At 37.9% G+C, this 12,571-nt stretch overlaps 1 protein-coding gene and 2 long non-coding RNA genes across 4 annotated transcripts in view; 1 reads left to right on the forward strand and 2 right to left on the reverse strand.

Moving 5' to 3' along the window:
• The window catches only part of LOC110457138, a 58,597-nt gene extending 56,411 nt beyond the window's left edge, over window positions 1-2,186 (reverse strand). The window contains exon 1 of the long non-coding RNA XR_002463668.1: window positions 1,983-2,186. This is a non-coding gene — a long non-coding RNA (uncharacterized LOC110457138). The remainder of the gene's footprint in view (window positions 1-1,982) is intronic.
• An 82-nt stretch (window positions 2,187-2,268) lies between these two features.
• On the forward strand, window positions 2,269-4,423 carry LOC110457137. The gene is made up of 3 exons (XR_002463667.1): window positions 2,269-2,288; window positions 3,773-3,911; window positions 4,229-4,423. It is a non-coding gene; the product is annotated as an uncharacterized LOC110457137 (long non-coding RNA).
• A 2,513-nt stretch (window positions 4,424-6,936) lies between these two features.
• LOC110457132 (exportin-2-like) overlaps window positions 6,937-12,571 on the reverse strand; it is a 34,907-nt gene continuing 29,272 nt past the window's right edge. For both annotated transcript variants that reach the window (XM_021508242.1, XM_021508243.1), the window contains exons 23-27: window positions 12,252-12,333; window positions 11,657-11,800; window positions 10,769-10,866; window positions 9,657-9,787; window positions 6,937-8,205 (exon numbers count right to left, since the gene is read on the reverse strand). In XM_021508242.1, coding sequence (XP_021363917.1) covers window positions 8,116-8,205; window positions 9,657-9,787; window positions 10,769-10,866; window positions 11,657-11,800; window positions 12,252-12,333 — 545 coding nt within the window. In that variant the 3' untranslated portion in view covers window positions 6,937-8,115. The remainder of the gene's footprint in view (window positions 8,206-9,656; window positions 9,788-10,768; window positions 10,867-11,656; window positions 11,801-12,251; window positions 12,334-12,571) is intronic.

The following is a 12,571-nucleotide window of genomic DNA, read 5'->3' on the forward strand; positions in this document are numbered from 1 at the left end:
TGACACATTTGACCCCTGTGACCTTGAAAGAAGGTCAAGGTAATTTTCATTCTCAAACTTTGTTGGGCTCCATCCAAGGAAGCCATCAGCCAAATATGAAGATTCTATACCTTTTAATTCTTCAGAAGAAGTCGTTTGAAGTTTTTGACATATTTGACCCCTGTGACTTTGAAAGTAGGTCAAACTAATTTTCATTTTCAAACTTTGTTGGTCTCTATCCCAGGAACCCACCAGCCAAATATAAGGATTCTATACCTTTCAGTTCTTCAGAAGAAGTCGTTTGAAGTTTTTGACATATTTGACCCTTGTGACCTTGAAAACAGGTCAAGGTCATTTTCGTTCTCAAACTTTGTAGGGCTCCTACCAACGAAGCTTTCAGCCAATTATCATGACTCTAGGCCTGTCCGTTCTTCAGAAGAAGTTGTTTAAAGGAAAAGTTGACGGATGACGGACGGACGACGGAAGGACGACGGACGCCGCGCCACGGCATAAGCTCACTTGGCACTTCGTGCCAGGTGAGCTAAAAATCATAGGGTATAAAGTATCGAACAGATTTAAAATTGACTGTCTCGAAAAAATATAGTTTAAAGGACAATCTTGCCTATTTTCTTCTGCATTATAATGTTATGGCTGCCAGTGATGCCTTCTCGTTCTGAAATCATGATACATTCTCAGATAAATTGATCAATTTTAAGCTATTTTCACAAGTTGGAATTAAAGATAGAGCAACAATATAAAACATATTATAGAGTTTAAATGAATTAACATATATAAGTTGACCTTCTATAGGGCGTGAAAAAAACTTCTAGTCAAATTTTTGACGCCGTGTTTACACGAACTACTATGATTTTTTCATTTCATTTATGAAGATTTTTAGTATTAATTCAATTGACCTCACATTTTCAAGATGCATTATTTACTATAATCAGCCTTTGGTTTCAAGCCAACCGTGGGGATATGCAAATAAAACAGCATATTTAATATAAGTTACTTCAGTATTTTTTTGTTTCATGGATCGCCCTGAAAATTTGACAAATTTCTTTGTCTGCACTGTCGTTATTTCTTTTTTGCTCATATTGGCCATATATATATCTATGTGTGATACGCATCCAACCAACATTTGGTTGTTCATATCCAGTGCCAATATTGGATCATACTGTCAAGATTACTTATGAGACCTATATCAATTCATACATATAAAATTAAATACAGGCCATGGACTTCTAATTGAAAATTGATTGGACATAATTTCTCTGCCTTATTGATTATAATGGTACTTTTTTACCTGCTATAAATTATCATTGTTGTACCTTTATATTTATATATATAATAATTACATGGTAGACAGCTTTTACAAATATTAAAACAAAGCATTAAATATTACCTTCTCACTATTTCCAAAGCTTCGTGTGGTGCACTGTTGCACGTCCGAACAAAGGACTTTGTTGATGGACAAAAACACGTGCGTGCACGCGCTTTATCAGTCAACATATGCCTGCATGTATACAACAGTAGTACTATTTCAAATTAAACCTTTGTATATATATATACGGCACATCGCTATTTTAAGTAGCACTTGTACACATCTTTCACGTTTACGTTGTTTTCAAAGCAGAGCTTCCACATAGTAAACCACATTCCAACACATGTGTTTTCTTTTGTTGGCTGGAAAACCCGGAAGCGTCCCAAACAAGGATAAACAGATCAACTGGATCCCCGTGTAAACATGATACTTGTCGGCTGCTGCAGAAACTTACCTGATATAAACATCATAGTTTCTGTGATGTGACAATAACTTTGTAAATGATACCCGACTGCCTTACTTATATATCTAAACGACACAATAATACTTACTACGGTACCTACCACACCTAACCACAACAATGTGACACGCCTCCTTGTTTGTATACGCAATAACGTGGGTATTGCAATATTGTTCGGCGAATCTGCTCCGTGACATCGGCATAATCAGAAAGACTTACCATTTTCACTTTATTCCTTCTGTGTCTGAAGTGTCTGCTTTGCGTAAAAATCCATTTTTTTGCATCGTGACTTTGTTTTCATTGTCAGAGCACGTGCAAACAAAGACACACCAAACTTGGAAGCAGCTCCCGCCAACTTCTTTGTCACTCCATTCACAGAACTGTCAGTTACGATCGCTTTGTTGATTGGTCAAAATTAACCGGAAGATGTCGTCTAGTTTCAAATCTCGCGATTTCTCGTAAGGTGCCCCACGTATACACTGATCCCGACATTACACGTTACTCGCCGGCCACAGCGTAGAAAAGGTACATTACTTGAATAAGTATGCTATTTTAGTTACGATAAAATTGTAACGTTGTTTGTGTATGATTAACAGTTGTAGCAAATTTTGATACAATGTGCACTTTTATCATAACGAATCAGATTTATCAATGAATCGCACCAACTGTACGACTAAATATAGTTCTAGAATCCAATATACCGAAATATATAACATATTCCAGAACACGAGCACCTATTGTGCATACAGCCATAACCCTGCTAAATGCTCACTAAATTCAGCAATAACGAGCGAGGTCATTGGCTGATCATGAGTACATGACCACCTGCATGTTGCAGTTTGAGTTGAGAGCACAAGGAAACTCGTGTTCTTATCGGGTAAAAAAAACGAAAAAAATACACTAAAAAGCTTTTTATTTCTTATAATTTATCCCAAATTGGTACTGAGCAAGCAGTATTTGCCTGAAAATGTTGCTTTTACTGAAAGCTGGAAACAGGTTGGCTAGTGATCTGTTAGGTCCCTTTGCTATTTTATATATACTGTGATGCCCACTTTCTTCAGGAATCCAACTCATAACACCCAGAGAGACTATAGCTTACAGAAGTAACTAGTCACCCTAAGTCATCTGTCCCAGTCCTGCAAATAAAATAGGGTGGTCGGTGGCGCAGTGGATAGCACACTTGCCTTTTACCAAGGTGGCCGGGGTTCGATTCCCTGATGGGTGTGGAGTAACCTGCCTGACCACCTAGGTACCCCAGTTTCCTCTCATAATAAGACCCCAGCTCACTAATATATGGGCCAGCAAGAGTGATTTATATAAGTTGCAATACTTTAAATGAAGTTTATATTATAAATAGCATCAAGGGAATAATGAAAGATAAAAAAAAAAAAATCAATATTACAAGTTCTCCCTAAACAGGATAGTACATGACTTACAATAGACAAATCTGCCAGTTTCTATGACCCGGTTATTTTCCTGTATATAATATTGGCTTGAGCAAGTTTACAGGCTCTTCTCCTGGCATAGAGCAACACATACAAGACTTGCACAGGTGAGAAAAAATAATAGACAGCTGTCTAGACTTAAAACGAAAAGAATAACTTTGTTGCCATCCTCGATATCCAGGGGTTATGCTCACTTACGCTCTCTGCACCCCTGGAATATGTCATAGCAAAATTGAAGGCTCAGTGTGCACCACGTGCACCTTATTGATGAGACAAGAAGGCTAGTTTGATCCTTTGATGTACATCAAAAGAATCTCACGGTCGCATAATGGTAAAAATTGACCGACTTTAAAGTAGGATGTCGCCCCTTTGTTATCTTTAAAGGACAGGTATCAGCCTAGCGATAGGTCAGGTTGTTTTTTTACCCGAGACCGATCAAACAGCTACCTTTGTGCCTTCAATTTTACTATGGCATATTCCAGGGGTGCAGAGAGCGTAACTTCTGGATATTGAGGATGCTTTGTTGCTATCTAGACTATATATTTGTATCAATTGATGTTCCAGATGATCACCGACGTACAGCTAGCGATTTTTGCCAATGCCCTAGGTGTGACACTGTTCCTCCTGGTGGTTCTCTATCACTATGTATCCATCAACAACATCAAGAGGCTGGACTAGATCTGGTGTAGCACTACATTAATGTGTAAGTAAATCCCTTGGTCAAGTCCATATACACAATTTGCTGTAATTAGTGCCCAGGATGCTTGTTAAAAATGGCTGAAGGGGTCGCCTTATTAAGATAACAAAAGGTTGTGCCAGTTCATAAAGCTCATACAACTGGCCGACATATTCTCCAGGAGAATTTCAAAACTGTCTTTATTTTCTCAAATATGTAAGTAGACCTGGTGTGGCATCATGTTTAATACTGCGAAGATATAGATTTTAAGAATATGCAGTGTAATGTTTGTACTGTAAGCTCACCTTTCCTTTGTGTTTACCTCGGAATTGTTTGTTTTACAGGTTCGTGAGTTAGGAGTTGGTGAATGGGGTGTGAAAGAGGAGCGACTGGCCTCATCTCATATTAAAACTGACATCACTGTGGTCCAACGACAACTGTCCAGGAACCACAGTATAGCAATCACAGCAAGATGTTGTTATTTTATCTTAATTTGTTAAAGCAGGCATGAATTTTATTTATTAAATTCGAAAATTACACAACCTGAGTTTGTCATGATCTGGTGTTTTCTTGATTTCAACTGTGTAACAAAATGATAACAAAAAGCTTAGACGTCCAAGGTGAGGATAAGCCCTAATGATTTCATGAGTGATCTGTTAAAGGTCAAGGTCATAGTTACTAACAAGATGCCCAGGGGTCTGTGTCACTTGGATATTGTAAGCACTCGGCGGTCAAGACAAAATGCTCAAATTAAAATATATAATTATATTGAAATATTTCCTCATGTCGACACCTTTTCCTGTGCAAACTAGAAGTGTTGCCTATGGGCTAACTAATACCCCCGCATAACGGCTGCTTGTTGCCACTGTAGGGCTAAAAGGCTAAGGGTCATGAAAAAGTCTAACCTCAGATGTCATACCGACAGACCGATGGAAAAGAAAAACACCACTACTATGACCTTTGACTCAATGACCTCAGAATTTTGTCACAATGTAGCTTGAATCAATGCTACATTTACTCCCAAGGTATGTGTATACAAAATACCTGCCATTTCTGTTTACGATAATTAACCATTTCAGTAACATACTGCATCTGTGACCTTTGACTTTGGAAGTTTGTCACAATATAGCCTGCATAATTGGCTATGATACTCTAATGTATATGTGTATACAAAATACCTACTCCCCCCCCCCCCCCCCCCCCCCCAAGATAATTTTGGTAAAAAAAACAATTGTGACCTCTGACCCCACAACCTCAATGTATACAAAATGCCTACAAATTCATTTGTGACCTTTGATCCCACTACCTCAAAAGTTTGTCATAGGAGTAGCTTTCTTTCATGCCTACATTACAATGTATGAGGTGTATACAAAATACCTACTGTTTCGATAATTAGACATTTCCGTAACTAACGTAATGTAGCGTCTACAGACGTCGGGGGCTATAACTCTGGTAAATATTAAAGGAACCTAATGGCGTTCTTGGTGACAAGTTCATTTGAAGTATAACTTGTGTTAAGTTGCATCAAAATCCATGCATAAACTTGGGTCACTTTTTTCTCTACAGTGTGGTTCCAGTTGGGTGGTCAGGTGTCACAGTGGATAACGCACTCGCCTTTCACCAAGGCATCCAGGGTTCTATACTCCCATGTGAAAATGAATGGGGTCATTTTGAGATTTCATGCTCTGGCAAAAAAACAACCACTTCAATTACTTTTGTTGGATGCCGAAATAAATCAGCATTTTCCTTTCTTTTTCATCAGCTTGACCGATTCCATTCATTTCCGATTTTGGTTTATTTTGAATTTTTAGAGAAGGGGGTACATTTTTAGCCCATCATCAGTTTGTTTTCTCTCCCATCCTTAAACAATTTTTGTTATCGCCATTTCTCTTTTCAAATTTGAAATGTAAGTTCCCCTTGGTCCCTAGTTGTGCATATTTACTTTAGAGACCGGAGTATGATTGAATAAACAAAATGGCCGACATCTTTAATTTTGTCAGTTAAAGTTTGTTATGCCATATCTAAGAAAGTACAGGAGGATCTTTCTCAAATTTTATATGTTAATTCCCCTTCATCCCTAGTTGTGCATATTTACTTTTGAGAACCATCAGATGGCCATCTTGGATTTTTGATAGTGAAAGTTTGTTATCACTATTTCTCAGGAAGTACTGAAAGGATATTTCTCAAATTTAATATGTTAGGTTCCCTTTGATCTTTAGTTGTGTATGTTAACTTTTAAGAATGATCGGATAAACATGGTGGACGTGGATTTCAACAGTTGTTATCACTTTCTCAGAATGTACTTCAGGAATCTTTCTCAAATTTAATACGTAAGCTTTCTTTGATCTGTAGTTGTGTATGTTTATTTTTGAGACTGATCAAATTAACAAAATGGCTGACATGCAACCATCTTGGATTTTGAATATGGGCGAAGCTCATTTTTTGAACAAACATGGTAGCCCTTTATCCCAGCATGCTTCTGGCCAAATGTCATCACCCTTGACTTTTTGGATATTCAGAAGAACTCATTTACTCCATGACCTTGAATATGGGTAAAGGTCATTCATTTGAACAAACTTGGTAACCCTTCATCCCAGCATGCTACTGGCTAAATATCGCCGCCCTGCTCCTTTTGGTAATCAAGAGTAAGTCATTTAAAGATTGATGCATATTTGAACCCTGTGACCTTGAATATGGGTGAAGGCCATTCATTTGAACAAACTCGGTGGCATCCTAGTATGCTTCTGGCCAAATATTATCACCCTTGGCCTTTTGGTTATTGTGGATAGGTTAGATAAAGAAAAAAAGTTGATGCAAGACTGACAGACGCCTCACCACGGCATAAGCTCACTTGGCCTGTCGGGGCCAGGAAAGCTAAAAACAATCATATACACTTAAGCCAGCAGTCCAAATAGAAACAACATAATCAGCAGAGAAGTAACAACATAATCAGCAGAGAAGTAACAACATAATCAGCAGAGAAGTAACAACATAATCAGCAGAGAAGTAACAACATAATCAGCAGAGGTCAGCAGAAACAAAATTAAAAACATTTTGAAACAATAATATTGTTTATTTCCATCATGCAATTTTGTACACAAAAGTGAACAACACATTTGTTTTTGACAAAACTTGCTTTGTTACTGTGAAAGTAGCTTTAAAATATACAACAATGCCATACACTACGAATCCCTTTTACTAAAATTGCACATTTACCAGAAAGCTCTCCAATGTTGATGCTACATTACTTCGTAGGTATGAATTGAAATAGAAACATCTCGTACAATGATAAAGAAATCAGGACTATAGAGATTCTACAATACTAAGGTTCAATACCTGGTTTCTTTACATCACAACTCTCTGTAGGAAAACAAAACAAGTTGAAGTGGAAAACGGTGGATTGTAAAGCATCAAAACTTCCAGTACAAAGACACAGCACTTAGTTTTTTAGGTTGAAATACAGCAAAAGTCTCCTGAATGCTGTTCAATTAGAGACCATTCGGTCTTGGTTGGACAAGAATATTAATCATTTAGAGCAGTACTTTTGTAGGAAAGTCAATTCAGACGACCAATAATTCCTACCCATAGCACGTTTTCTGTACATTGTATTTATCACATATAAAATGGTACTGATGAACCACAGCATGTCAGCACTAATATTGATGGACACATATGGTGGCTGTTAAAATTGACCATATAATCACAGGCTTCAAAATTCTGATGGGTCACCAAACACAAAGTCTTTATCCAATGTACCTCTGATATATCAAGATGGAGATTTGTTAGCATAAAGCATAAAGCACTTAGTCAAGTCAAGAAATTAATTCATTGATATTGAGGTGTAAGTTCCTGCCCCTCCAACCCCAACTTCTCTCCCAGTTTAACGACAAGATTTTTTTCCAATTATTGTCGCCAGATTTTGTCAACACTTTTTTTAGAGCAATAGCTATGTACGTAGCTGACCATAAACAAGTGACCAAATAAAGTGTTAAAGACTCCAATAAATAGACTTATATCTACCATCTTTACATACACAATAGAACCATGTTTCCATACCTTGTCACTAAGTAAATTAAATTCACTTTACAGAATATCATGAGTCCCCGTTTTTAACTTGGAAGGGTGTTATTATGGAGACGTATATTTGTGGATCACATGATGACAACAGAATTGGCGTCACAGATGCTGTCATGGAGACGATCATCGGAGGAGACACCTAGTGGCATTCTTGTCATCCGAGTTGAACTCCGGCAGCTGTCAGGTACTGCTGTAAGAAGGCCTGCGCTTGCTGTTCTAGAGCAGAGCTGATCAGAACAGGCACCTAAACCAGGAAAAGAATAGTTGTTTTAAAGTATTGTTCAAGGACTCAACTTTATTATGTTTAATAGAAAAAGGAATAGTTAGAATTATTTTGAAATTGTTCTCCACACATTGCAATGATTAACAAGAGGCCTAATGGCCCTGTATTGCTCACATGTTCTTCAATGGCATTAGCAAACTTGCTTCACTTACGTGACCTTCAAAATGGTCTCAAACATCTTTTGTCTGAATAGTTTAAATCAATTACACAATAAATCCTGGGTGAGCTTTACATTTGATATAACACTGGCCCTAGTGTGAAGAGATCTGTAGCAATACTAGGAGTGCCATACCTTGCCTGGGTCAGCTTTACATTTGATATAACACTGGCCCTAGTGTGAGTAGATCTGTAGCAATACTAGGAGTGCCATACCTTGCCTGGGTCAGCTTTACATTTGATATAACACTGGCCCTAGTGTGAAGAGATCTGTAGCAATACCAGGAGTGCCATACCTTGCCTGGGTCAGCTTTACATTTGATATAACACTGGCCCTAGTGTGAAGAGATCTGTAGCAATACCAGGAGTGCCATACCTTGCCTGGGTCAGCTTTACATTTGATATAACACTGGCCCTAGTGTGAAGAGATCTGTAGCAATACCAGGAGTGCCATACCTTGCCTGGGTCAGCTTTACATTTGATATAACACTGGCCCTAGTGTGAAGAGATCTGTAGCAATACCAGGAGTGCCATACCTTGCCTGGGTCAGCTTTACATTTGATATAACACAGGCCCTAGTGTGAGGAGTTCTGTAGCAATACTAGGAGTGCCATACCTTGCCTGGGTCAGCTTTACATTTGATATAACACAGGCCCTAGTGTGAGGAGTTCTGTAGCAATACTAGGAGTGCCATACCTTGCCTGGGTCAGCTTTACATTTGATATAACACTGGCCCTAGTGTCAAGAGATCTGTAGCAATACTAGGAGTGCCATACCTTGCCTGGGTCAGCTTTACATTTGATATAACACTGGCCCTAGTGTGAAGAGATCTGTAGCAATACCAGGAGTGCCATACCTTGCCTGGGTCAGCTTTACATTTGATATAACACTGGCCCTAGTGTGAAGAGATCTGTAGCAATACCAGGAGTGCCATACCTTGCCTGGGTCAGCTTTACATTTGATATAACACAGGCCCTAGTGTGAGGAGTTCTGTAGCAATACTAGGAGTGCCATACCTTGCCTGGGTGAGCTTTACATTTGTTATAACACAGGCCCTAGTGTGAGTAGATCTGTAGCAATCCTAGGAGTGACATACCTTGCCTGGGTGAGCTTTACATTTGATACAACACAGGCCCTAGTGTGAGGAGATCTGTAGCAATACTAGGAGTGCCATACCTCGCCTGGGTGAGCTTTACATTTGATATAACACAGGCCCTAGTATGAGTAGATCTGTAGCAATACTAGGAGTGCCATACCTTGCCTGGGTGAGCAGCGGACAGTTTGCCAAGTTGTTTAGCAAGGTGTAGTTTAGCATCAGGAACGTCACCCAGTGGGTCTCTCTCTTTCTTACCAGCAAATGCTAACTGTGAGTAGGCTGTCTGGTAACCTGGCAACAAAAGTCAATATATATACTGATAGTGACAATTCTTGCTATTGGAAAGGGACCATAATAATGGTATTTTGTTTATTACTCACAACAACATTTGATCAATACTGATGATCTACACCTAGAATAAGTATCTCTGAAAATTGCAATAGATTTGTATATTTATAAATATTAACTTTTTACATATTCACACAAAAATAAATGTTCTACAAAAGATAAATAACAAACCTACATTATAACATATGGCTAGTGTAAAAAATTCATGAAATTTCGTTTCTCCATATTTTTCTGTTTGCTATTTTTATAGATAAAAAGCTGTGTTTCATAAAGCTGTCAATAATAATGTGTGATCCAGAACAAGACCTACATCAACCACTGTGTTGATGAGTGTTGGCCAACACATTTCACATTTTTAAGACCTACAAAATGGGCCCTGGTCATTTTTAAAAATACAGAAAGCGTTCCCAGGATATTTGCCAAAGTGGGGAGGGGGCTTATTTGCATTCAAATATGGTAATAAAATATAAAGTTTATGATAAAAATGAAGGGCGACCTAACATTGGATAGCGCTAATTTGTTTAGAATGTGTTTGCCTTAGATTGTAGTCTGCCGAGAGACATTTCAGGACCGGAATGAACAGGTTGTTTTTACATAGATTACTATGCCAAATTTTGTGAACCAACGCCGGTTTTCAAAATGGACAGGGTCCGGTTTATACAGGGTTTAACTACTATGATTATTTAGGGAATATGTCGGGACCACAAATCACAACCGGTTTAGACAGGGATCCAGATTGGACAGGGGCCGATTTAGACAGGTTATACTGTACAATCATCCATTTACAAGCTACACTAAGTTGGCAAACCACACCCAAAATCAATAGCATTATTATAGGCATCCACTGTGGCAACCTACTCATCAATTACTGTAATCTTCAAAAGTTCAATATTTGTAACCGGTATGTGAAAATATATAACTAACCAGGAGTGTCTTCAATCTCGATAAAATGTTCATCGTCGGGGACAGACTCGTCTTCCGGTAATTCAAACAGGCTGATCAAAGCTTGAAGAAGGCGGCCCCTGCAAAGTCAAGGTCAAGCATTAATATATTGTAGTTTGAATGATAAAAAAAATTCACATCAACTACATATCAGAATAGCTTTTATGAAAAATCCCAAAATGTATTTTTTAAATCAAAATAGGATTCAGTAAATGACAAAGATCATTTGACCCAAGGGCCTCAGATGTTCATTACAGTTCATGAAGTATTACAATACCAAGCTGAGACTACACTCATTATTGTTATTACAGGATGGAAGTAACTTATACAGGGTCTAATCTTCTGTCCAATCTATTTAATATATTCACATTGTTAATGAAATAATAACAAGGCAAAGGATTGTCAGCAATTTATCTAAAGACACAGAAATCTCACACTGGTAATCATAATTATAATATAATTGTATTTGGTGTCAGAGAAATGACAGGTACACTCTATTTGTGTTAAACTGTGATTACTGACCTTCAACGTAGAAACTCGAAATGAGAACTTGTTCAAGGCATCACCATACCAAACATTTGTATGAAGTTTCATGAAATTCCATTGAGGAATGAAGTCACTAGAGCGATGACAAAGTTTTTTTCTATTTTTTTAACAGTGACCTTGACCTTCAACGTAGATACACGAACATGTTCAAGGCATTGCCATACTAAACACTTGTATGAAGTTTCATGAAATTCTGTTGAAAAAATGAAGTTGCTAGAGCGATGACAAAGAGTCTAACATGTACAGACTGAATCCTATATCCCCTCGAACTTTCGTTGTTAAGGGATTATAACCATAATGTATTTTGTGTCACAGTTAACTTACCATAACGTATCGTAGGACTGTAACATGGCTGGGGATTCTGTGAGCACATTAGACACTCCTACGGCACAGATCTTCCTCTCAATATGTCCCGATACTTTCTGTAGATCTTGTAGATATAACCGCTCCACTACCATCCCAAACATCCTACAGAAACAGATTATTGGTCAAACAACCTACACAAACAGCTTAAAAGTAAATCATCTTACCGAGTTAGATCAATGGTCAAGCATCCTACAGAAACAGATCAACAGTAAAACATCCTACAGAAACAGATTAAAAGTAAATCATCTTACCGAGTTAGATCAATATGGTCAAACATATTACAGAGATAGATCAACGTTCAAGCATCCTACAGAAACAGATCAACAGTCAAACATCCTACAGAAACAGATTAATAGTAAATCATCTTACAGCAATTTTTGGCAAAGTCAAATCAATGACCAGGCCCTTGGTCAATTGTAAAACATCTTATAGAAACAGATCGTCAAGAATCTTAAAGAATAATATCAATGATGAAGCTTCTAACAACGGTTGTTTCACATACCCTGTTTTACGGAAACAGGTTAATTGTCACAAGCGTAAGTGTGACACTTACTTGGGTTGAATACTATCCACAGTATTCACAAGATTCCCTGCTCCATACTTCACAGCAAACAGCCCGAAGAAAACCAGCAGACCTAGAATATCAAACAATGAAAGATACCTTGATCATCTATTTACAGATGTCTACCTGGAATAATGGCATAGCTGTCCAAACAAGGTTACCGCGAGCGGTATATAATACGCCCGTCACACATTGAATGAGCAGTTGTTTGTATGATTGAAATATATGAAGTATTTGTGAGTAATTGATATTAAAAGAGAAATCATTCAACATAACTGGTAGATCAATGAGTGCAATACAACATCATGGAA

This window comes from Mizuhopecten yessoensis, unplaced genomic scaffold (assembly GCF_002113885.1).
Source record: "Mizuhopecten yessoensis strain PY_sf001 unplaced genomic scaffold, ASM211388v2 scaffold9025, whole genome shotgun sequence".
NCBI lineage: Eukaryota > Metazoa > Mollusca > Bivalvia > Pectinida > Pectinidae > Mizuhopecten > Mizuhopecten yessoensis.